The 25,008-nt window shown below is 34.3% G+C and overlaps 4 protein-coding genes across 5 annotated transcripts; 2 read left to right on the top strand and 2 right to left on the bottom strand.

Annotated features, from left to right (window-relative positions):
* Nucleotides 1-980: 980 nt before the first annotated feature.
* On the bottom strand, nucleotides 981-7,106 carry LOC126688172 (small RNA degrading nuclease 5). The gene is made up of 14 exons (XM_050382782.2): nucleotides 6,857-7,106; nucleotides 6,536-6,592; nucleotides 6,373-6,438; nucleotides 5,756-5,889; nucleotides 5,567-5,667; nucleotides 4,658-4,765; nucleotides 4,501-4,571; nucleotides 3,713-3,772; nucleotides 3,075-3,130; nucleotides 2,919-2,979; nucleotides 2,492-2,759; nucleotides 2,187-2,368; nucleotides 1,796-2,091; nucleotides 981-1,255 (listed from the first exon to the last, which is right to left on the bottom strand). The coding sequence occupies exons 1-14, from the start codon at nucleotides 6,953-6,955 to the stop codon at nucleotides 1,141-1,143; spliced, it is 1,674 nt and encodes a 557-aa protein (XP_050238739.1). The 5' UTR covers nucleotides 6,956-7,106; the 3' UTR covers nucleotides 981-1,140.
* Nucleotides 7,107-7,741: 635 nt separating this feature from the next.
* Nucleotides 7,742-10,648, top strand: LOC126688181 (uncharacterized). Its single transcript, XM_050382793.2, has 5 exons — nucleotides 7,742-7,934; nucleotides 8,131-8,260; nucleotides 8,361-8,561; nucleotides 8,747-8,914; nucleotides 9,971-10,648. The coding sequence occupies exons 1-5, from the start codon at nucleotides 7,801-7,803 to the stop codon at nucleotides 10,412-10,414; spliced, it is 1,077 nt and encodes a 358-aa protein (XP_050238750.1). The 5' UTR covers nucleotides 7,742-7,800; the 3' UTR covers nucleotides 10,415-10,648.
* Nucleotides 10,649-11,777: 1,129 nt separating this feature from the next.
* Nucleotides 11,778-13,176, top strand: LOC126666158 (thioredoxin M-type, chloroplastic-like). The gene is made up of 2 exons (XM_050359148.2): nucleotides 11,778-12,088; nucleotides 12,721-13,176. The coding sequence occupies exons 1-2, from the start codon at nucleotides 11,872-11,874 to the stop codon at nucleotides 13,038-13,040; spliced, it is 537 nt and encodes a 178-aa protein (XP_050215105.1). The 5' UTR covers nucleotides 11,778-11,871; the 3' UTR covers nucleotides 13,041-13,176.
* Nucleotides 13,177-16,975: 3,799 nt separating this feature from the next.
* On the bottom strand, nucleotides 16,976-24,768 carry LOC126682048 (transcriptional corepressor SEUSS). Of its 2 annotated transcripts, none has more exons than XM_050377607.2 (10): nucleotides 24,259-24,768; nucleotides 22,437-23,834; nucleotides 22,241-22,360; nucleotides 21,892-21,940; nucleotides 21,557-21,771; nucleotides 21,390-21,458; nucleotides 20,292-20,389; nucleotides 19,885-19,978; nucleotides 19,306-19,375; nucleotides 16,976-18,206 (listed from the first exon to the last, which is right to left on the bottom strand). In XM_050377607.2, exons 2-10 carry the CDS (start codon nucleotides 23,511-23,513, stop codon nucleotides 17,245-17,247), a joined length of 2,754 nt encoding a protein of 917 aa, XP_050233564.1. In that variant the 5' UTR covers nucleotides 23,514-23,834; nucleotides 24,259-24,768; the 3' UTR covers nucleotides 16,976-17,244. The 2 variants fall into 2 exon arrangements, with proteins under 2 accessions (XP_050233564.1, XP_050233566.1); XM_050377609.2 differs by having other exon boundaries at nucleotides 24,615-24,768.
* Between the last annotated feature and the right edge of the window lie 240 nt (nucleotides 24,769-25,008).

Genomic DNA, 25,008 nt, shown 5'->3' with positions numbered 1-25,008 from the left:
GTTTTCAAAGGAAATAAAAATCTAACCAAATTGGATAGGTAAGATATAATTTATTTATGTGTTGTTTGAATTTTGTTTTTACAAAAATATATTAACAATCACTTTTTTATTTAAAAAAAAAACACAAACAAAGGGACTTGTCAAATTAAAGTCAAAATCATATTTTATCTTACATTATAATTATCCGAATGCATGAGAATCCGATGCTATCTAGTTTATCATACATTACATATACAGAGAGATTTTTTAGGTAGACTCGGTCTACCACGTCATCCGTGAACTAGCCTATCATATTATGGCACGTCATTAAAATAGTGGCACTATTGTAATTTTACTTATTATTTTGAATAAGTAATTTTACGATAGTACCATTATTTTAACGACGTGTCATAATGTGATAAGTTTAGTCTATAGATAACGTGGTGGACTGAGTCTACCTAAAAATTTCTCTACATATACAATCCATTTTTTTTAAAATAATCTCTTTCAAAACAAAAACCAAATCAAACAAAAAATTTTCAAAAACGGAGTATAAAATAAACTGAACCAATCATCTCAGCTTGATTCAGTTTGCGACATAACCTATAATTTTGACTTAATTAGCAATTTATCCCCTCAACTTGTAAGTAATGAACAATTAACATATAAATTAATTTTGTAGACAAATCAGTCATGAATTTGATAATTATGGGCAGCTAATTTTATTTTGACAAATTAGCTTACATTTTAAGAGACAAATTGCCAAAATGAGGCTAATTGTCCTCAAGACTAATTTGCACATAAAGTTAATTTATGTATTTACTACCCGCTTATAAATTGAAGGGACAAATTACTATTTAAGTCCTATAATTTTGATACTTTTCTTTAGGCATGTCATTCAAACGCTGTCATAAATTTAGCCACTTTTCTTGAGAGCATCAGCCACCCACAGAACAGAAACAGACCATTGAACTAACAAATAGGATACAAGTCCAGAAAAGTGCATAAAAAATTTCTACTATCATAAACACATGTTTACATCATGAATTTACAATATTTCCTCATCAATCAACCAATGACTTTTTTAACGCCAAAATTGGGAAATATCGGTACCGAAATCAGCCTACGACATCAGCAGAAAGAATAATGAACATCGCATCTTCAGTTCTTTACAGCTACAAAACATAAAGCTACTTCAGCTTGGGCTTGAAGCTCCTCCAAGACCTTTACAATCCGCTCACGGTTGTCCGGATTTTCTGTTAGCATCTTCCTCAATCTTCATCCATGTTCAAAGAAATGGAGAAATAACAGAATCATGAAGTGAGAATTCATATAACCTGAAAAACCCGACAACTACAATCGAATGTTGTGTAATATATGCCTATTCATAATCATGAAAGAATAAAAATGCATCACCGTATGCTATCATGTAGTAGGCATTCAATCATGTTCAAATATAAAAGAGTAAATTGCAGGTTTTTCAGGACTGAAACATATGCTTATTAATAAAAACAAACAATATGAACTAGAATAACTAGAAAGAAACAAAAAATCTTCCGAACATCATCTAATGCACTTCAATAGCTTAAAAAGGAAAATGTCTCAAATTCTAAAAGATAATATTCGAAGATAAACACCCCTATATGCATTAATCAAAACATCGAGTTGAGGGCAAAACCACTATCCGACATTCTAAGCGCTTGTCTAAATTTTAGTTGCATGCTTTCAGAGTACACAATTACAGCACAGCAAATAGTAAGAAACATTAAAGACGAGAAGCACAACAGAAAATGTTAGCCACCTAATAGATACAAACCTTCTAACAATAGCTGTATCCCCATGTCCAGTGCAAATTATGAACATTGTATTAGTTGGCAAAGCAGAATATAGGCTACGGACCCTTGCATCTATCCTCATAAGAATTTCCTTTAGTTCAGATGTCATATTGCATCTGACGCCTTTTCTGTTTGCGGGCTTCTTTTGACATGTAAGCAATGCTGACATCTCTGCAAGTTTAGCCTTCAATTTCTCTTCATCATCTGCCTGCTTCTTTAAATAAGAATTCAACTCAGAAAGCTGGGACCAGACAAAGTGTACTCGATCATTCTTTACCTACAATCACAATATAAATTACTACACACGTAGCAACCAACAAAAGATGAAGCGAATGACATATATATACACATAATTTACAGTCAATTATGCACCTCTTTAATGGCCTTTGAGAGTGCTTCATCATCAGAAGACACAGGAAATGCATGGGATGACTCAGAAGCGTACCGTTTCACTATTGAAATATCATCAACGACAGATGAAGTTTTACCGGACTCACTTAAAACGGTGAGTAGCTTTCTCCGTGTAAATGATGGAGGAGAACCAAAGTCAGGTCCTATAAGAACAGCCAAAGGCATAGATAAGGATCATGGATATGTAAAACACCAAGAATAAAGCAGAGAAGCACCAAAAAAAATAAAAATAATGGCGTATGCTATTTTGGGAAAGATTCACTAGCCATATTTAATCTTTAAAAATGCTAGTTCCATAGCTGCTTTTGCATCTTCAATACTGTCATGTCCATTCCCTGACTGCTGTATCTCTTTAGAGAGAAATTTTCTGGCAAGAACTCGGAGAGCAGTTTTATAAGATCCACCTCGGGGATGTTTGTACAACACTGCAGTATCAATTACCAACTCGTGAGAGATCTTTAAGGCTAACAAATCATTCTCCAAGGAGTGGCCAATCAGCATAGTCTCTTTGTGAACCAGCTTTAAGAAATCTTCCTGAATAAAAGAACGACTTCATGAATCATACAGAGAGCCTTACCAAACAGCCCAATAGCTAAAGCAACAGTTACCAAAATTAGTTACTACTTCATAAAAAAATAATTCTTGTTTTAGATAAAGGATATAATTTAATGGAGAAAGGGACTTTTCTCAAACCTGAACATCTTTAAGGCTTGTAGTTACCTCGCTCAGCATCTCACTTGTAATTCCACTGAACCTGTATGGTCAATTCAGGATAATAAATAAATATAGGAACTGAAATGTCCTTGCCATTTTGAAGTGGATTAGGGAAACCCAAAATTCTTGTATTACCTAGTATTATAGTCAATAATAGGGTTTGACGGTTTAACCAATTTATCCAATACAACCTGAAAAAGGTCAACAGATGTTACACATTTTGTAGAACAAGATACAATATAATTACCTCAGGAGTCCAAAAGCAACCAGAAACTTGAAAAAGCTACAACTCTTTTGGATAACTTGGATGTGAATTAAACAATTTCTTGATAATTTATTCGTCTGCAATGACATGCTAGGAATACAAATCTAATGAACCAACCACAAGATGCAGCAAGAGAATTGCAGATCATCAAGACACGATGATAATCAAGGAGCTTCTTATTTAAAAATTAATACCATGACAGCATCAGCTCTTGCTTTCTTTAAGTAATGCAAACCTTAGTATTCAAAACAATTCGTGGTAAATCATTGATGGCAAATGGATGCCATTTTGGGGGGAAATAGTATTCCAGTATTAATTGATCACCTTATTGCAACAAATGCAAGAGATCAAGTAAGAATATTTTCACCTCACACACAAGCTTTATTGAAATCGGCACACAATTAGGGCTACATTACAGGTAGTTTTTGCCAGAGGCCTTCCACAACCAAGCTGAAAATACAAAACAATTCATTTTCTAACATAGAAAGATAAACATCATTGAGCATACCTTTCCTTTAGTATCCACCATGGTAACTCTTGTCAACTCAAAGCCCTCCTTTGTGATACACTATTGAATACAAAAACAAAAAAGAAAAACCAAGTCAATAAGATTATACCCTATCAACCATCTGCTATATACAAAACTTATAAACTTAATGATCCGCAAAAAGAGATCACTCAAGCAAAGCACTTAGAAAGCTTTCATGCATTGACTCAACAAGCATTTAGTATTCACATCATTATTTAATAAAGAAGATGGGAAAAATGCATTCCAAGATGCTCCTCAAGGAGAAATGCACATGCATTAAAAGAAACAACTCTAATCATAAAAACAAACTTGATTTGAAAGTCAAATTGCAAGGAATAAAATAACTCTGCGTTCTGTTCAATACATATATTCAACATTTTGAGCTTACTAGTAAAATATGAACCGTTCCATTATGAGACTTAAAGTATCACAGGGGTGGAATAACATTGGCTGAATTAACATATCTTATTACACCCAGCAAAATAGAGAGGGTTATAATAGAACTATCTCAAACAATGCTCTCTCTGCTCAAACAGCCATACTGTGCAATTTTCTTTCTAAATTTTAAAAGAAGCATACACCTTGTCATATAGCCAGTTAATGGACAAATTAAAATTTTACAAACCACAATCAAAATGGTAAACTAATTATATCTTTTTTATGGCTATACTCTTCTGAATCACAACAATCATACAAGTTTACACCAAACGCAAATAGCCAATGCCTATCTGATGCTTCAGAGCATTATGTTATAAGTAACACAATACCATTTCACAATCAAGTGCCAGCATATTACAAGCAGGAGATCCTGAAGGTGCAGGAAGGGTAGAAATGAAACCTACATGAAATTATTAACCAAGTTATGCATGGGAAGAAAGGTAAATACAGTATAAATTTAGACAAAATATCAGTGATCCACATTACCTGGTTGACCGATTATATATCCATTTTCTTCAAGTTGTTTAGCAGTAAGTGTGTAATATGTTAATGGGAAAGGTAGATCTTTCAAGAGTTCAATTGATGATAAATCTCCTGTCCATAGATGAAATTTTTTATTACCTTGACATGTGCATTATAAACCTAAAAAATGAGATTGTTTATGCTTCAATGGTCCAAACCGCATCAAGCAAGGATTTTCATTTCAAAACTTAACCTCATAATATAACACTGTACTTCAAATAAATGAAATAGGAGTAACATTAAGCATCAAGAGAAAATTATCAATACCAAAAAGAGATGAAGTGTAAGGAAAAAACATATCGAAATAATACTAGAGGACTCTTATGACCACATAAGAGTTCAGTCACGTTATGAGCTATCCAATCTCACAAAACTCAAAATGTGAATATGGTCCTTCTAGAGGAGGTTCCACTAATGTTTTTCCCTTTCAAGTGAGGAAAAGTTGGTTTGTTAAATACTTCCAATGATTTTCAATCTTGCATTTCACAATCAAATGTCTGGAATGCAACAAGATGCAAGTAATTCAATATACATTTTCACGCACACAAAGGGTGTCCTTCTACTAAAATAGGGATTGCTAGCCACACCAGGATGAGTAGAATGCAATGTAACAAAACACTGCAAATATGCATACCAACAACTTGTGTACCTTGTTTTTGTCCCATGCAAATAACGGAAACACCCATAAAAGTAAAAGTGTCCATCTTTGGGTGCATCTGGCTTGCTTTACTACTCATACTAGTTAGACTAGCACTCCCCTAGTAAGAAATCATTGAAGCCTGTAGCATGCTTAATGCCACCATGAATTGAGAAACTCAATTAGCTCATAATAAGTTAATTTATTGAAGTCAGTTTTGAAAACAAATGGAAAACCTAGTTCGCATGTCTGCATAGATAATTCGGCTCTGTTTCTCTTTCTCTTCATTTTGCATGTTAGAAGAGCGTCGACTGTTTGCATCTCATCTGCTACACAGCTAGCGAAGGACAAAACTGACAGCTATTAAGTAGAGGACGGTGGTTCAACTATTGCAAAAATGGAAAAGAAGCAGAAGCATTACTGACCTAAGAGCTAAAAGTGCCCTTGGATTGCTGCAGTATCCTTTTAAAGTAGAAAGTAACTTAGAGTGCGATAAATATAATGATGCATCCAGGCCAGGAATGAAAAGCATAGCCACCTTTGGAATCAGAGGTTTGTTCTGAAAACAAAAAAAACAAATAAAAAAACTCTATTATTCATTTAGACTAAAACATTCACCGCAAAGAACACAACACCACTGTATCAGGCTCTTATATATTGCTTGATGCAGATTTAAGCTGACTTATGTATTGATGCGAGAACATATATCTGAAAGGTAATGTTATCAAAACACGCCAAAAAGTAAGGCCAAAGATAAGGACAAGTTCAGAAGTTGTATTTCAAACTTCTCTCAATTTCAGTCTCCTGGGCCTCGAGTATTATTAACACATTGCTGAGAATCCCGTATCGGTAGAAGTACATTAAAAGAGCTCGAACCTCTTTTCTTGTAGAGACTGAAATTACCAATGGTGGATACCTAACTTCCTTAAAAAACCATGATTAACCTATACTGTGCATCTAAAGCATAAGTAAAATATACAAACGTGATCATGTGAATTCAAAAGCAAAAAAAAAAACATAAAAGGGGAGAAAAATGATGAACCTTTATGAATACCCATGATGGCATGAAGCCTTCAGCAAGCACCCAGGTTACAAGCCCTTGAACATCCTGTTTCAAGAAGAAAAAAAACAGCCACCCATAAAGTTTCAAATTTTTCTTTTTCAAGGTTCAATTATGAAAGAAGTAGAGTAAACATAGAACTTACTTCCATATTCAGAGTTTGGTTAGCTTCTGGCGTTTTAAAAACAATTTCAGCTTTTGCCTGCAGAAAACATTTGTATATGATACCATAAACATCAAGCTCTGAGAAAAATACAACTGGGTAACTCAAAGAAACCAACATCATTGACTATCAGCTAATTTATTTAAACGGGGGTTTAGCACAACATTACACAGTAAGTTAATTCCAAAAAGCAAAGTTCCATAGACAATGTTATTTGGTTAATCAAGCAATTAAAACGAACACATGAACACCAATTAGAAGCAATATAAAATTGAATGATGAATAAACAAGGAAGAACAGTACTTGAGGTCCATAGATATCGAAGAAATCATTAGCGGTGGTGGTGTTGTCAGAATTATTGTCTTCCTTTGAAGCTCCGCTCTCATGCTCGGGGGATGCCATGCTTCTCTCTACTAAAACAATAGAACACAATAAATAGTACCCACCACGCTAAACTGAAGCTTCGAGTTTGTTGCACTTCCAACCGCTGTTTTAGAAACCAAACCTCTGATCCAATCAATTTAGCCGCCGATTCGATCAACTACATCAACTCATCAATATTTCTGTTAAAAAAAAGACTTAATTACTTAAAAACCACCCACCTTGAACTTTTTTTCGTTTATACCCTGACTTAGGAAAAAATTCATTTATACCCTGACGTATGTGTTTATGTTTCACCTCTACCCAAAGCACTAAATTAACCTCTTTTCATTTACAAAAAAAGTTTAAAATAATCCTTCATTTAGAGAAAAAATCATTTCTAATTAAACTCTAATTAGCTGAGGTTAAAAATGAAGAACTATTTTAAACTTTTTTCTTAATGAAAAGAGGTTAATTTAGTGCCTCGGGTAGAGGTGAAACATAAATACATATGTCAGGGTATAAATAAATTTTTTCCTAGGTCAGGATATAAACGAAAAAAAAGTTTAAGGTGGGTGGTTTTTAAGTAATTAAGCCTTTAAACATTAGATAGAAACTTAAATAATTTTAATAGGCTAATCAGTTTAATAATATTTAGTTTAACTATATTTTATATTTTTAAAAGAAATTAAACTGGACTAAACTTTCGTTCTCATTTTGAACCGATGAATCTGGGCTTTATGGTCTTAGAAGCATATAAAGTTGGGCCTCTCGTGGCCCAGTAAATAGAAAGCGCGGAAAAGAAAGGCTCAATAAAGAGAAGTTTCGAGTGTCGAAGAGAATAAAGATCGGAGAATTCAGAAACCGGCGGAGATTGACGGCGGAGAATGTCGAAATCAATTATGCAGCCAATTGGCCAAAAAAGGCTAACAAACGTTGCAGTAGTTCGATTAAAGAAACACGGCGTTCGCTTCGAAATTGCTTGTTATAAGAACAAAGTTCTTTCTTGGCGCTCTGGGGTGTAAGTCTTTTTTAGAACTACCAACTGGGTTCTGTTTAAATGTTCTGAGTAGTTTTGTTTCAGAGAATAATAGATGAATTATACTCACATATCGTTTGTTCTAATGTTTTAGAAGGTTTTTTTCTTAATTTTTTTAAGAATTAACCACTTGGATTGGATGTGTTTTAATTTGGTGATGAAGTTAATATTGTTTCAGTGAGAAAGATATAGATGAAGTGTTACAGTCACATACTGTTTATTCTAATGTCTCTAAAGGAGTTCTGGCCAAGTCTAAAGATTTAGACAGAGCTTTTGGTACTGATGATCATTCCCGAATTTGTGTTGAGGTATCAATTAATAATCGTAATGTTTTGTCAAGTTTTGTTTTCAGTTTGTTTATTGTTTTAAGTGATTCTTATGTAACTGTGGTGATGCTGATGGGTTTAGATATTGGAGAAAGGAGAACTTCAAGTCGCCGGTAAAGAACGGGAGTCTCAGTTAACGAGTCAGTTTAGAGATATAGCAACTACTGTAATGCAGAAAACTGTCAATTCCGAAACTCAACGCCCTTACACTATTAGTATGATTGAGAGGCTTATGCATGAAATTCACTTTGCTGTTGATCCACATAGCAGTTCCAAGAAGCAGGTTTGAAAGTGCTATCAATGTTATCCCATTGATGGCTTAGACTTTTAGTTCATTTAGATTACTTTTCCGTTTTCAGTTTTTTTTTTATATGTTCTTTTCTCTGTACAAATTGCTCACCCTGTTTCTTCTCCTATTATTTGAAACATATTTAAAGTTTTGCCAACTGCTTTTTTTTGTGTGTGCAGGCTTTAGATGTAATTCGCGAGCTTCAAAAGCAATTTCCGATTAAGCGGTCACCAATGAGACTAGGGCTTACTATTGCTGAATCTAATGTTTCTAGTCTTCTTGAAAAGTTAGATGCATGGAATGCTAATGTTGTTTCAAAGGATGAATCTGGAAATCAGCTCTCTGTTGTAAGCCTAAGTTTTTTATGTTAATCTGTTATATTTATTTGTTTTTCACCTTTCAATTTTTTTAGTTTTTTAATGCTGTATTGCTTCTGCCTAGATAGAGTTTAGCCCTAATTTACATGTTCAGATAATGAAATGTGTTCACAACAAACTTATTGGCAATTTAGGATTAGTCTGAATAACATTTTCAGTCTTTTTTTTATGCTAACTAGTTGACTACCAGACAGAACTTTTTGATATGAGTTAGAACTTCTGATGAAGGTAGCTTTTGCGAGAGTTTGCTATTTCTACGCCTTTTCTGATGGCGGTAGACTACTGCAAACAAAATGATGAAAGTTAGAGATTACCTATCAATTTTTTAGGATGCTCGAGATTTCTTTTGTCCCTGGATAATTATTGAGTTAAAGCCCATATTATTAAGGAGAAAGAACTATAATTTGCATTAAGTTTTCTTTTTCTTTGTTTTGTGAATATGCATACATGTAGCTATTGAGTTCCATGACTTCATTTTAGTTCTGCTTAACTCGGAAAGGGGTTTGAGAACTAACAAACACATGTAAAACTTGTTTGAAGTGCCAAGACCTGCCATTTATAATTTCTGTGGCTACTGTTTAAAATCAAAAAAATCAAATTTTCTGGTCCAATTATCAATTATGGCTAATTTTATTTAAGGGCAACAGCTGCCCATACTACTTCAATATCGGTGTAAAGTGTAAACAATAGCCACTTAGAAGTGTGTATCAAAGCAACTCTTGTCTGGTATGAAGTATATTTTATGCGTAGACAATGAAGAAGTGTTGGTAGCATGTGCTGTAGTGAGCCTTTCTGTGACTGACTCAACTTTTTTAATTGTTATGAATGTTACCTTTTCTGACAATTTGTTGCTTGATGAATGACCTAACTAAATTTGAGCTGCATTCGTCTTTGTTGCATTGCATTAATTTCCTCCTTTTGCTCTCAAAAGGTTATCGCCTTTTCCTTTTATTGTACTAGTTTATCTACTTGTTAGGTGCATTTTTTTCCTTCTTCTAGAGCTTGCTTATATTTGATTATTTGCAGATTTGTGAATTAGACCCAGCTTTCTTTCGAGAATGTGATGGCTTGGTAAGGAATTTGCAAGGCAGGTTGGAAATTCTTGCAGTGTCTGTACATTTTGAAGGGGAAACTCATGTAGATGATTTTGATGATTTTGACGATGCACCATCAAGCAAACCCAAGGAACGCACCGAGTCTACTGTTGTGGCTCAACTGAGTGAGAAAATGCAAAAGCAGACCATCACTTCAGAAAAGAACGATGAGGGGGAGGTAAAGCAACAAAGGTGTAACACATGTGATGCTTTTGTTGGTGATGCCAAGCAGTATAGGATTCACTTTAAGAGCGAGTGGCACAAACATAACATGAGACGCAAGACCCGGAATCTCCCGCCTCTTACAGCTGCGGAGTGCTTAGCTGATGTGGATTTGGATGATTTCAAATCAGATTTGAAAGATTACTCATTTTGAGATGATCGGGAGCTCTTTTTCATCACTGAATGTAGATTCACATTGTTTTGCACAATTTTAAGCTGAGCTACATGGTTGTACTGAAATTGGCTTGTAGACGATATACCTATAAATATCTTGTGATATAGTTTAACTAAGGCGGCTTTAATTTCTGTATTTACAGTCTAGTCCTCCTTTCTGTTGGCTTTGCCGTCCACCAAAACAAGAGATCAAACGATTGCAACAGTTTAGCTACTTCTCTCTGAGCATTTTGTGCTAGTTTATTGGTGATTATTCTGTAGTATCTCACGCTTACAACTGTTGTAAATTTCTGAAGGATTTACACAGATGGAAAATTCACATGGTAACAGGACATGAGATGCTGGTGGTGATTGTTGTCGGGGAGTTATGTTCTATGGAGATTTGTGCATATTTTACGTTATGGTGTTTCATTTATATTTCTGGAAATGCTTCTAAAATTCTGATTTATATATATGTATATAAAAAATATGTTTTTATAAAAACATCGATTAGTCTTATTTAATCATTTCTTTTTTAAAATTTATGTTCCTGTGCAACATACGCGGCACTCCTAGATCCTCAACGCTACTGTAAATGCTGCCTTTTTAACGTTCTCATGGATTTGACTAATTGTTTTCGACTAAAACTGCATTCACGGTACCATGCTTGCTGCCTAAAAATTTATTTAGCTTATGTTTGTGAGAAGGAGTAATAAATTGTATGCCTATTTTACCAATGTGTTGTATACAACCTTAAAACCCCAATAGTTTTTCCGATTGAGAGATCACATTCACAAATTATCCTACACACAATAAGTCCTAATCCAAACCAGCAAAAACAACGAGGACAAAGAATTATACAAGGCACCCAAGTCATGGGTGAGATATCTATAATTAACAGGGTTAAAAAAATTATAGTTACCATTATAAAACGGTTATCGATTTTATATTTTTTACATATTAGTAACTAGTTCTATTTTAATTTTATCAACATGGGATAACTAAATAAATTTAAAAGGAAAATTACGTGTATGATCGGCTCAAAAGTGTGTAACTTTGTACATTTTTCCATATCATTTAAAGACCATTATATTCATTTCAAAACAAAATATATAATTTAATAACCTTAAAGTAACCAAAATATGGTGAACATTATTATGATGTTCACTTAAACAAAATGTAAAAACTAATGGAAGTCTTGATCTAGTTTTAACATGAATTTTAGATGAATTTTATTTTGAGTGCTTAATGAAATCTGAACCACATAAATTATAAGGCCACTATGGCCTCACAAAAAGAAATATCGTAAGAATATCCGCAAGGAAATAACAGAGATAGAAATGTTAGAGATCAGAAATATAAAAGAATAAACTGTTCTTATCCATAATTTACTAAAACCACATTTTTTTTATTCAAAAATTGTTGGTACTGCAAAAGAAAGAGTAATTTGACAGAAAAATGGCAATGAAGAACTGTTTTCAAGTAAGTACAGTGAGTAGCAGTGCAAGAGCTGGTTTTGTGCAATCTTTTCATTCAGAGAAATTTCATTTGCCTAAAGGATTGAATTTACCCAATGCCAATCTATCATTATCTTCTTCATCTTCTTCATTATTTCCTCATTTGAGAAGCAGAACCCGAAAGTCTGCCATTGTTTCCAAAGCAGCTGTGGATGAAGGTACTTCTTGCTACCATTATTTCTATTTGCATTTTACGATGATAGCCAAAATAATTGTGTTCCTTCAACCAGAAATGAGCTCTCATGCATATTACCAGTTTTTGTTTTGATTGGATTTTAATGAAATTAAAAGAGCTTAAATATTTAGGATATTTTTGAGAATCAGGCCATTTCTTTTTAAACATATAGAGTTCCGACTACTAGAGTCTCGGGTATTTAGATGTTAGTAGTAGTTAGTAAAACATTAGTGGCGGAGTTTGAACTCACGATTTCTTGATGCACTTGGAGATGCCTTTGTTATCCGGGGTAGGCCACTTTAATATATTTATATAAAACTATTATTATCCAAAATTATGAAAATACTGATTTATATATCCTAAATTAAAAATTCATATCAGTTTGGTCAAGTCATTTTGTCATTTGTATCGATATACAAGCAGTAAATATAAAAGATGAGGTTCGACTTTAGGAGGCCTATTGATAAAAATAAAATTTATTTCAATTCATAAACTTATTTTGTATGCCACTCCTGTTGTTCGTTACCATTAAGTGTAGCATGCATATTATTTCCGGGTTCGTGAATTTGCTATATTTGAACTGAAATATATGTCTTGAAATACATGCATTTGCAGTTGAAGCAGTGACGGATGCAACCTGGGAAACTCTTGTGGTCGCCAGTGACGTCCCTGTTCTGGTGGAGTTTTGGGCACCGTGGTGCGGACCGTGTCGGATGATAGCACCGATAATCAACGAATTGGCGAAAGAATATGCCGGAAAATTCTCATGCCTCAAGGTAAACACAGATGATTGTCCAAATATTGCTAATAAGTTTGGAATAAGGAGCATTCCGACAGTGTTGTTTTTCAAGAATGGGGAGAAGAAAGAAAGTGTGATTGGAGCTGTACCAAAGGCTACTTTGTCTAGCACCATTGAGAAATATATTGATGCTTAAAATGCAACCATAACTTACATACCAATCCTCAAACTTCATTAATTTCTTGCATGTTATGTAAATGTAACTATGAATTATTATATTTACTTTTGCATTATTCTCTTATATATATAAATTACAACTACTTGTATGTTCACACATCGAGCATTCACGATATTCTACCTACATGTACAATTCATCATTGGGTCGAGTATCTTTCTGGTCCGTTAAGACATGGCCCATTTGGGCCGGACTTGAACATTTATTTTTCATCGAGTCCGGTCCAAGTACATGCATGTGTTAGACCCGTTTTTCTATGTTGAGTTTGAATTTTTATTTTTAGTTAAATATATGTCTAGGCTAAAAAAAACTCGTTTCAAACCGGTATAAATATATGGGAAGTTTAGCGAAATACCTAAAAAACTAAAAATATACTTAAAAGATGCTGCTTAATTACGAAGAATTTTTTTTGAAGAGAGTTCACTTTCGTTAAGCGCATCGGATAAAACAAAAATGATAAACTCGTTAATTCTTTTTTTTTGAATCAAATAAAAAAAAGAATTGATTATTTGCAAAATTTAACTCATAAACTGAAAGTTTACAAACATACCTAAAACATTTAAATATTTATTTTTTTACTCCGCAGTTTCAAACAGTTGCAAACAGTTTCAAAAAACACAATTTGAAACCGTTTTACAAAACTTTTCGCATATAGTTTCAAAAACAGTTTATAATAGAATTTCAAACGGTGTATAACGGTTTATTAAAAAATAATTTGAAACCGTTTTCAAAAATAATTTCAAATAGAGTTTCAAACGGTTTCTAAAAAACAATTTCAAACAGTTTACAGAGTATTTTTACAATTTTTCAGAGTAAAAAAATAAATTTTCGGAAAAAAAGATAAAAACATAAATTTTAAAAAATGGAGCATTTCATAAATATTTTTAAAAAACGGAGTATTTTCTGCAATTTCCCTAAATATAATGAATGAACTGAGTTATAAATATTAAACTCGAACTAGATTTGGATCAGACTTGGACTTACATTTAAATGAGCTTAGCTTGTTTGAACATGTCCAACAAGTCTGCTCATGTATAATTTGTTGAATGATTATAATTAATAAATTATTATAATTTAATTAATAATTATTCAATTACTTATTTAAATTATTCCCGTTTTTTCTAAGTTATGATCATTTAGAATATAGGGTTTATTGCAAATTAAATCACTAACTTTAGCGTGAATTGCAATTACAACACAAATTTAAACTTTCATTTTTTGGCAAATCAGAACACCGAGCTAAAAAAACACCGACGTGGATATTCCACGTGTAGTTATATGATTGGTCGGCGTTTCAATTTGGAAAAAAAAATGAAAGTTGGTTACTGACATGATCATGTTTCAGTGTTCATGTTGTAATTGTAAAATACGCTAAAGTTCGTGATTTTTTTTGCAAGTAATCTTTTAAAATATTTTCTATTTAAATCAAGATTTTACTTGTCATGCGTAATGTCTATAAACGACTAAGTCATATTATTGAATAATCAATAAGAAATAACATTTTTCTTTCAAATTTTCAACATAGTATCAATAGCTAAAAATTGTCCTAAGAGTCTATGAGGAATGGGAAAAAAGCACCTCTTTCGCATTCAACATTATCAACTTTTATGATGTCAATTATCAAGCATGAATTATCACAATCATTGTCAATTTTGAAGCATTGAATTATGGAAGGCAGTTAAAAAAAAGATCAATAAGTCACTTGAATATGTGTCTCGGGATCAAATTATAAATTATTTTTTAATTTCTTTAATCAATTAGATTTTAAAATTTATATTTTAGAATCAAATTAAACCAAATAGAAACCAAATTAAGAACACAATTGACACTTTTTTCTTATTAAATTTACTTTTAAAAAAATAAATATAACTGGGTTCATCGGAGAGCTGGGACGAACCCATATCTCAGCTTTATTTGAAAACTGGGTTCGCCCCAGTTCTCCTGCTGGTTCATCAGTTTTTTTATATTAAAAAAATGTATCCCTATTTTAAAGTTTTTTTAATAAAAGATACCTAAAGGATTAATTTTAAAATAATAAAAATGTTGAGGTCATTTTTTTACTTTTTTCTAATAGATCATCTACGTCTGTTAACTGTCATAATTAACGGAAGGATTTATTTATCCGATTTAAAAATTTAGAGGGTTTAATTGTTAAATTTTGAAACAACGAGAGTTTTATTGTGCCCAAAAAGAGTTTAAGGATTTATTTGTATTTTTGAGAAAACTACAAAGATTTTTTTTACCTTTTGCCAAAAAAATTATCAATTTTCTAAAAAGTTTAACAAAATTTTCTAATCCCATTCTCAAATATTCTAATCCATTTTTCAAAACTTTTAACTTAAATATCTCTAATTTCTTTAATCAAAAATTACTAATTCTAATAATCTTCTAATTTTTTTCTCTTTCAAAACCAATCCACCTTGAAATTTAAGAAAGTTTTTTCCCCTTTTAAATTTTATCGTACAAATTGATTTAGTTTATATATTTGTATTATAGTATGATAACGATATTAAAACGCCAAAGATCGTCAATTTTTGTTATAAAGAAGATAATTTCAACTTCAGAACATAAAAAGATGTGCTATATTGAGAGATAATTTTCTTATGAGAATTGATAACTAGTCTACTTTACAATGTGTTCAAACTATATAGACGTAAAGAATGCACATGTATCGTAGTAATTGAAACTAATGTAAAAGGTTATTGTAATATTTGCAATTATTCTTTATTAATATAAATCTTGTGCAAATGATATTTATATATTTATTAATAAGATATCGTTTAGTTTGGACTGGAAATTTTTTTGGTTCTGCCACTGATTGTCTCTTTTTATAAAATGGTTTGTCGAATAGTGGTTGCATCGGATATTATGGCTGTAGTTTTTGATATCAGAAATTAGTAAGCTGGTGTTGAATAAATTTGATTGAAGGCTACATTTAATTGGCGAAACAGTTGCTAATTTAATTTTTGTTTTCGTAAGTAGATTTACAAATCAGACAATGCATGCTAACATAATAGTTTGTTTCATGTCGGTCATCAGGTTTAATTTTTCAATTTTTTAATTTTTTTATAAATACAACTGTTTCATATTCAATTTAATAAAATTTGATGGCTCAAAAAAAAAATTAATGAACGATTTTGAACAACACATTAGGTCCAGCTGCTAGTGAGGCTGACTGGCTGAGCAAGATATGGTAGTTCAACTCAATGTATAAAATTGTAAACCCAATTAATTAGACCCAGTCCAACCAAATCCTCGTACTGAACATGTCAAATTATCATCCTTAACCCCATAAGATCACATTGCTGTCAAGTCTCAACTAGTATTGCACAAAAATCCAACCACAGCTCATTTAGTTTAAGGCCATGCTGTCCCCCATCTGCTCCTGCACCTGAATCCAACTGTCCCTAATCATGATTAAGGAACAGCTCATCATAATAAATACAACACTAATCATACATTAACTAAATTTTACAACTTGGCAACATACCTTCTCCTAGTTTCTCCCACGTCCAACCACATTCAAAATTCTCAAGTAAACAACACAGCCAACAAAAATATACTCGTAAGATTAATCATCTACTTAAATATCATTTCACCCCCTAGACTTACATACAATGGACAATTAACATCAAAATTAATTTTTTTATCAATTGATTTTTTAAACTTGTCAATTTAATTTGACCAAATGTATCCATTTTAAAATAACTACAGAATGAATTGACCATAAGCTGCTACAAAGAGCAAATTGATACTATTTTTTTTAGCTAAAATTAAGAATAGCTGCTGTTTAATGAGAGAATTCTACAAAACAAAGAACTGGGCATGAAGTTTGAGGAGAAAGGAAGAGAGAAACATAGACAGGTAAAGAGCAATGCGGAGAATGATTCGTAGACTGTTGAAAGTGGGAGAAGTTGTATTGAATCATAAATTAGGAAAAACAATTAGAAGAGACTCGACAAGGATTTAACATTTCATTGATAAAAGAAACACTATGCTATATTATGTTTTCACTTTTTCTCTGAAATTAGTACAAAGTGGGAGGGAGGGAGGGAGGGAGGTTAGCCCTGGCAGCTATTCCATTATCTTCACAGTTCTGTAGGGAATTCTGCCCACACTCGTGCTGCTCCAGCAACTACATTCAAGAGTGTCATTGACGAGACTTTTACGGGGATGGTTTCCAATCAAACGGTAGATTATTAAATCCGTTCACAGCTCCTAACCCACTAAGTAGATGGTTTCCCAAATCCTGCTGTTGGTGATTCATGCTTTGATTTCGAACCACCGGTGACATACTACGTCCATTCATCATCGAGTTATTACTCATTGCAGCTCTGATTCCATTGACCATGGAATTTTGCCCCAGTACACTTCCCATGGTGCCAAATCCACCACCTACAATTCCAGAATTATTGACTGTACCATTCCCGACCAGGCCGTTGCCTCCGTTGAGAACTGCACTGTTATTTGACGGCAAGATCCCGTTGATACTTTTCATTTCATTCTCTAAAGAACTGACCCCAGCCATACCACCCGTGCCATTTAGTTGGTTGGACATCATCATCTCATGTATGATCTTTTGCACAGAGCTTTGAGAATCACTGTGGTCAGCGTCACCGGAAAGAGCTGGCTGTTGTAATGGAATATTTGCTGGCGAATTTGTAGACCTAGAGTGATTGCCAGCATTTAAGGCACTGTGAGATGTTTGCGTCGGATTATTAGATAAGGAAGGCGTCGGCGATTGAAACGGAGAAGGACTAGGTTGTGCCTGCGGAATTGTGCTAGACGAACCAGGAGACGGAACCTGGATAGAATTTCCTCCATAGGGACTGCTTGCATTATTCATTGAACCTTGTTGTCTTGAGTTCATAGAATTCTGGTGGAGAAGCCCAACAATAGCACTGCCAGAGGTAGATGCAGACGCCCCACTGAGAGAGTTATTCACGCCAGACATGCCATTGCTACCAGCAATTTGCATACCACCAGCCTGCATCGAGCTTTGATCACTGTTCGAGTTCTGAGGCATTGTTTGCTGCTGCTGCTGCTGTAACTGTTCCTCCTGCTGTTGAGATTGACTATGAAACCCGGAAGAAGCACTTGTTCTTCGAGGGAACTTTGCCAAACTTTCTGAAAACAAATATCAGAGAGAATGTCAGTTGCATGCACTTTGAAAGCGATGGACATGAACAAAGAATCTGAGCACACAAAACATTGAACTGTAGAAAGGTGGAGAAGAAGGCAAACAACACGGCACGGTAGCTATAACACTAAAAATTAATAATGTCCTCAATCCACTGCCTTAAGGCTCCAGAACAATCCACATAACCAGATGCAGAACACAACTTATGCTTGACAGGCCAAGCCATGGTATAGCAAGTAATTAGAAGTCCAAAAATGAACAATAAGATCGGTAAGTTCTGAGTCATCTTTCTTGAATTAAAGCTTTACCCTCCAATCCTGCATGAAACTAGGATATAGAACTGCCTGAGGTCGATCATCTCCCCAGCGCCAAATTATTAATCGACCATGACCCGGCCAAATGCAGAGGTTTGAAGCCTATTAATTCCAGCCTAATATTTTCTAAGGCCTCTTCGTAATTGTTACAAATTAGGGCCAATACTCTAACAGTTCCTGAAACTAGATTTGCGGGGAACTTAAAATCTAAAAACTTTAAGAGTAATATCAGCATCAAGACTGACTACGCTTTTCAAAGCTATGCAAAAGAAAACCACACGAGCAGACAGTTCATTGTTCTGAAACAACTTAAGACCAACCAACCGAAATTATTTCTCTCAAAAGGTTGTTTCCATACATTAATTTGATTGTCAACAGGTATAGCAACTCTCTTGCGCAAACAAAATTAGACATTTTGATGAAAAGGCCATCAACATGAGAAGAAAAACATGTTCACCCCTAAATCACACTAATCGTTCAACTAAAAAACAGAAGGTACTACAAAAGAAACAATATGCAAAATTGATATGCCAAATTGTTCATTATACCAATGCCTGCATAGAGATAAATTAATTGTAGCCATCAAAAGTTAGACAACCATGACATCCAAGAATAGGACAACAGGTAGACACACAATCACTCAAACTGTGATTTGCCTAATGCAGAGATATAGATGTAACAGAATTTTTCCAGATTCACTGTTAATATTTTCTTATGGGAATGACAGATTTTAGCACACATACTAATTACAGTAAAATGTGACCAAACTTACCCATTGGTCCTGTCCCTGTTTCTCGACTGTAATCAATTAAGTCTTTCATGCTATTAACCACTTCAGATATCTGCAGCAATATAAAACATTTTGGATCAGAAGGGGAAAAGTGAGAAATGCAGCAATCTGCCAAGAGGAACTAACATAGCAGTATATCTTATGTGACAGAATCCCACCAAGTTACCAACAAAGTAAAACTGAGAGATTGAAACTGCTGATACACAATGACATGGCATGTAGAAAACTTAAAAACTGCATTAGATTACAAGCAAGTAGGAAAAAATAGCAACAAAAAAACAAAATCACAACAAATATCTCCATATAATATGAAATATAACATTAAAGCTTTCTTCAAGAAAGTAGAAAGAAAAAAATGGAAGTTGATTGCATAATCCATCATATATAAATAATATGCAACAGTATCTTTAAGCAAGGGTTATCTTTACTAACCAAAATTTTAATAAATTTGAGTACGCATCTACCTTTCATTGAAGTACACGCAGAAAATTCCCACTAAGTCACTATGATGAACCTAAAATTCATAAATGGACAATGAGCATAAAGGTTTCATGAAGTCACCTGCAGACATCTAATATATCTTTTTGTATATCCTAAATCATTCACCAATGGTACTTCCAAAGCTTTTGCCAGTTGCCGAGCTGATGCAACAAATCTACAAAAGAAAAACACATCACTAACCCACACAAGAAGCCGGAGACTATAACATAATTGTTCAAAATCAAATTGCACACTGCACTTGTGTTTAAAACAGTTTATAAATAAATATACAGAATACAAGATCATGCAATATTTGCAGATGCATCACAATAAATTAAAACAGAAAGATAATTAAATATTCTGAAGAGATTAACAATTCAGAACATTATGAACCGAGAAGCTTCCAGTCATCAGTTTAAGAGGAAAACCATACAAGAAAAATTCAGCCATGGCACACGTATTTGAGTAGAGATTGATAAATAACTTACAGATTACAATTGTTTTGCAGCTCTGGAACAGATACATTAGATGACGCATTTTGACTGGCAGCCTGATATTTTTGAGCTGCTGCACCAAGCTGACTGACCTGCAAAACCATCCAATAAACTGAAATATAACAATATTCACACACAATCTTCGCTAGAAGGAAACATGTTCTCCAATGCAACACAACATAGCACAACTTGTCATTATGAAATGTTAATTGATGATGGACACTGAAGGATAGTTTGCATGTTTTGTTAAAGAACAACAGAACCATCTAGACTTCATGTATATTAATTAAACTCCATTAGTAATGAAATGTGTATTGCTTGAATTAATAATAGTTCTAGAACTAGATATAAAAAAAGGGCAGCCCTCCATTTATAGATAAGAAAAGTAGAACAATGTCAAATAAACCAGAAGAGCAAAATACAATTAACTTCTTAGTTGACACATCAACTTATTAGGCACTTCTCTCGCTTAGTTTTTCACGACATGAGTAAAATGCAAGATCCCCTGAAATTTAGGAACACAATCGTACAAATAGTAATAGCAACGATGGTCCAGTTTATTTATATGATCAAAATTTAGTCGCATGAGTCATGACCCATTTTTTCTTTACAATTTATGGCCAATTGCAGCCATTATTAGATGCAACGTACATACGTAAAAAGCTGCTATATCACATATGCTATGCATTTTAGGAGAGCATATGAGAAAATCAACATAAGAACCACCTTTGGCATCAACTATCTAAAAACAGAAGAAGCCCAAATCAGCGCGATTGGGAAGAAAATATTAAATAGCACGAATCTAATTACCAAAACCATGTCATGGCAAGTCATATCAAAATCTCATTAGCAAAATTTTATTAAAAAAATGTATGTCGCCATTTACAGATATTGGCATCTCAAAGGATAAAAACAAAGAACATGATCTATTTATAAGCATGTTTTCTTAAGAATTTACTACAGATGTCTCTGTGGTTGTGAGGCTATAAGTTTAAACTCCAACAAAATCCCAGTAAAAACCCCATCCACCACACAACCACCAAAAACATTAAAAAAAAAAAAACAACTAATCAACAACAGTTTGCTGCTGACCTGTGGTATTAACAATCGTCGAGGAATAAGTTCTTCATGCCGCCTAGCACAAAACTCCCAAGAGCATATCTGCCAAAACAACAGCAAAGAAGGAGTAAACAAATTTGGTTAAAGTTGCCTCAAACAATCCATATTTTAAATTTCAAGCAACATCTGCCTACTTATACCTTCAAGTCTGGAGAAAAGACTATTCGCAGCTGGCCATCACGGACAACACGAAGTTGCTCAAAAACACTTTCCTGTATTGCTTTTGCATAATCTAAGACGATTTGACCAGATGAGTTCTGATATTCGCGTGGCATATCAACATAGAGAAGCTCTTCCAATGTGCCACTTTCATATTTGATTTTGAAAAGCCTGGGAAGAACCTCAACAGTTGCCTCTGAACAAAAGGTACATCAGAAGGTGATATCAGTATAAGAGATGGATATAGCATGACAAACAAGCATCAAATCCCATCCTTGAACTACCACGAGAAGCAGGAAAAGATAAAACAACATACCAAAGCCGCGGCCAGGCTTGCGATTGCAAATTTCACAGTGCCATACATCCTGCAAATATTGCAAGGTATTTGTTACAGCTTGCATCAGTGGCACCAGAAAAACACAAGGAAAGTGGCTAACAAAAACACATGTCTTATCTACTTGAGACTGTTTTTTGTTTCTTTAGAACTTGCACAGAGTTTGCATACATAGATTACTAAGGTAGTGTAAACATGCAAACAACCTTGATATTCATTCAACCAATCTTATTTGCTACTTATACCTAACATAGCTACTTAGAAAGAGCTTAATTTGATTTAGAGGTGTAGACAATTATTTAGTGTTGCAAAGTTTTCCCGAGCAGCAGACCTGAGGAAAAACACCAGTTGTTTGTCGGCCACTTCCATACATTGAAACACACCACTTCTTTTTTGCATGAGGAGCAAAGTACTCGGCAACAAATTTTCTCCAGAACTCAATATTATTGTCCTACATGACAATGAGGCGTGATTATAAACCAGAAAAAGAACAAATCATACACTTTGAATAGACTAGGAAGTCTTACCTCGGGTCTGTGCTGTTGTTGATACATGTAATGTGTAAGACGACGAGCACACATCCCAGGTTCGTAAGCTGGTTTGACTGGAGATCTCAGAGGCAAATTCTGCTGTTGAAATTGCTGTGGCAATTGAGGACGTTGCTGTGGCATCGTTTTCATAAGTTGCTGTTGTTGTTGTTGTTGTTGTAACTGGTACATTCTTTGCTGCTGCAAGAGACTAATTTGAGCAGCAGTAGCTTGAGAAGACTGCCTTGACATGTGCAGGAACTGTTGTTGTTGTTGTTGTTGTTGCTGCTGCTGATGCTGTTGTTGCTGATGCAGATATAATGACTGATCTGAATGTTGAGGTTCTAATTTTACGGGTGGCAAACTTCTCATGGTCTGAATTTGTTGCGATTCCAATTTGACGGGTCCGAGATTTCTCAATGGCTGCAGCTGGTGCGTTTGCTGATGCTGTGCTCCATGCTGGTCTGTTGACGCTTGAGGTTCCAACTTGACAGGTCCAACACCACCTAATCCTCCTCGAATGGTCTGAAATTGGTGTTGCTGCTGAGTATTGTGAGGGGAAGAGAACTGTTGCATTGATTGCTGATGCTGTGCTCCATGCTGGAAACTTTGAGATTCAAGTTGTTGGGACTGCTGTTGATCTGGCAATAACTGGTTACCAGACTGGTTTGAAAATTGCTGTCCCTGAACTTGACCCGATGGACCAGGACTCACCATATTTGACTGCATATACGAAGATGAAGGAGCACCGAAACCCATTCCGCTACCAACACCAGAAAGTGGATCTGTTTCAGCCCCACCATCAATACCTCCTCGCTGGCTGCTTGCAGGACCAGAAAGCCCTGGATTGGGACCCCCATTTCCAAAAGACTGATTAAGGAAGGAGGACACATTGTGTACATTTCCGAGCATATTCATATTATTAAACTGAGTACGCGGGGACACTAATGAAGGAAATGCAGATTGAGAAGAAAGAGGACCCCCTTGAGCTCCTAACATCCCTGAATTTGATCTCAACAACGAAGGAGGAACAGACTGGGTACTACCAAGCGGTGTAGGCTGCCCCGAGGGCACCATTGTATCAAGAATCACAATCTACCCTCTTCGAAGTATTACAACTAACTTAAAACACTACAAATTTGAATAAGCCTAAAACTACATAACCAATCAAAATCAAGCAAACTTGCAGCTGAACCTACTCAGCATTTCAACTCCACATATGTAGACTTCAAAGTCCTTATTATGCAACAATAAAAATGAGTAGGATTCGTGCCTGAGCAGACGTTGTAGGAGTTGCAGATGAAAGAAAAGAAAAGCAAAGGGACATTCTCTGAGTCTGTACATTCTACAGTCATGCTATCCTCGCAAGACCACCACCCACCACTCTTCTATTGCTCGCTGCAACAAGACCAAAAGCAATTTTAGATCCAGCTCAACAAGCAATACCCTTCAAATAAATTACAAAGTAAACTCCCACTACCAAATACAGCTGTTTATATAAAAAAAAAGGTCTTTAACTAAAAACCCACATGAAAATCACAATCAATTAGCTCAATCAGAAAGAAAAAAAAAACACATCACAAAAACTGAAAAGAGTTCAAATTCAAATACAAAAAAACACAAAAAGAGCTGCCAAAGATTAAAACTTTAAGCAATGAACCAACAGTTGGGAAGAAGAAATGAGCCAAAAAGCCAGCTCGATCAAGCCCTAACAAACAAAATCAAAGATCCGAAGCTCCCAATAAACTAACACAAAAGTGGGAAAAAAAAAAGATAACGCTATAAACTCCAAACTGTAGCAAGAAAAAGAAAAAAAACTTACCCGCAGTAGAAATTAAGTGTAGTGAGAGGGACAACAGTGAACAATAAAATGAATTTTTGTATAATCAGAATCCCAAAATTCCCTAATCATAAAATAAAAAAGAAAAAAGAAAAGAAAAGTCTATTTAAAAAGAAAAATAGAAGAAGAAGAAGAAGAAGTAGTTAATTAATAAAATGAAGTCGAAAAGGGTCTGTTTGTTGTCTCTCTCAAACAAAGTTTAGGGTTTTGGTTAGCTCTCTGTCGCAGTAATTTTAACAAAATCTAAAGTTATGGGTTCTTTGAATTTGGTGGGTTTTTAATAAATATTGAGCAAAGCTATATTATGAGTAGTAATGATATGTGGGAGAGTCACTCACTGTGTTTTTTTTGTTTCTGTGTTGTGTTGTGTTGTAGAGAGAGAAAGGGAGAGAATGTGTTAGAGAGGCGATGAGAGAGAAAGGAAGTGTTTGTGTCCTTGCGGACGTCAAAACTCTATTCCATTCTATCTAATTTTTCTCCATTCTTTCTCTTCTTTTTCTTTTCTTTTTATTCTATAAACAATATATCAAGTCAAATGCTCTTCTCTTGCCCTTTTTATGTCATCTCATCTATGTCTTACATACATCACATGTATCTACTCCATCCACATATACACTGTAGCATTGCATGGGCTATTTATTTAGGCAAAACCCATATAGAGGCCCTTCTACTTTACCATTTTTGTTCGAGAAACCCCTACTTCAAAGTTGTTCACGTTTGGATCCCTGTACT

The sequence above is a fragment of the Mercurialis annua genome, linkage group LG1-X (genome assembly GCF_937616625.2).
Source record: "Mercurialis annua linkage group LG1-X, ddMerAnnu1.2, whole genome shotgun sequence".
In the NCBI taxonomy this organism is placed as follows: domain Eukaryota; kingdom Viridiplantae; phylum Streptophyta; class Magnoliopsida; order Malpighiales; family Euphorbiaceae; genus Mercurialis; species Mercurialis annua.
Note: the sequence above shows the minus strand (reverse complement) of the source record. Positions and strands in the feature narration are given on the sequence as shown.

What these genes read in the sequence shown, in the direction of transcription:
- LOC126688172 (XM_050382782.2), bottom strand. Translation starts at nt 6,955, where the DNA reads ATGGCATCCCCCGAGCATGAGAGCGGAGCTTCAAAGGAAGACAATAAT. An exon ending in ACCAAACTCTGAATATGGAA is followed by an intron (nt 6,439 to 6,535) that starts GTAAGTTCTATG and finishes TTCTTGAAACAG; the next exon opens with GATGTTCAAGGGCTTGTAAC. An exon ending in CAAGCCTTAAAGATGTTCAG is followed by an intron (nt 2,760 to 2,918) that starts GTTTGAGAAAAG and finishes TCTTTTATTCAG; the next exon opens with GAAGATTTCTTAAAGCTGGT.
- LOC126688181 (XM_050382793.2), top strand. Translation starts at nt 7,801, where the DNA reads ATGTCGAAATCAATTATGCAGCCAATTGGCCAAAAAAGGCTAACAAAC. An exon ending in CTTTCTTGGCGCTCTGGGGT is followed by an intron (nt 7,935 to 8,130) that starts GTAAGTCTTTTT and finishes ATATTGTTTCAG; the next exon opens with TGAGAAAGATATAGATGAAG. An exon ending in ATTCCCGAATTTGTGTTGAG is followed by an intron (nt 8,261 to 8,360) that starts GTATCAATTAAT and finishes TGATGGGTTTAG; the next exon opens with ATATTGGAGAAAGGAGAACT.
- LOC126666158 (XM_050359148.2), top strand. Translation starts at nt 11,872, where the DNA reads ATGGCAATGAAGAACTGTTTTCAAGTAAGTACAGTGAGTAGCAGTGCA. An exon ending in CAAAGCAGCTGTGGATGAAG is followed by an intron (nt 12,089 to 12,720) that starts GTACTTCTTGCT and finishes ATGCATTTGCAG; the next exon opens with TTGAAGCAGTGACGGATGCA.
- LOC126682048 (XM_050377607.2), bottom strand. Translation starts at nt 23,513, where the DNA reads ATGGTGCCCTCGGGGCAGCCTACACCGCTTGGTAGTACCCAGTCTGTT. An exon ending in CAAGCCTGGCCGCGGCTTTG is followed by an intron (nt 21,772 to 21,891) that starts GTATGTTGTTTT and finishes CCTTTTGTTCAG; the next exon opens with AGGCAACTGTTGAGGTTCTT. An exon ending in CTGCAAAACAATTGTAATCT is followed by an intron (nt 19,979 to 20,291) that starts GTAAGTTATTTA and finishes TTTCTTTTGTAG; the next exon opens with ATTTGTTGCATCAGCTCGGC.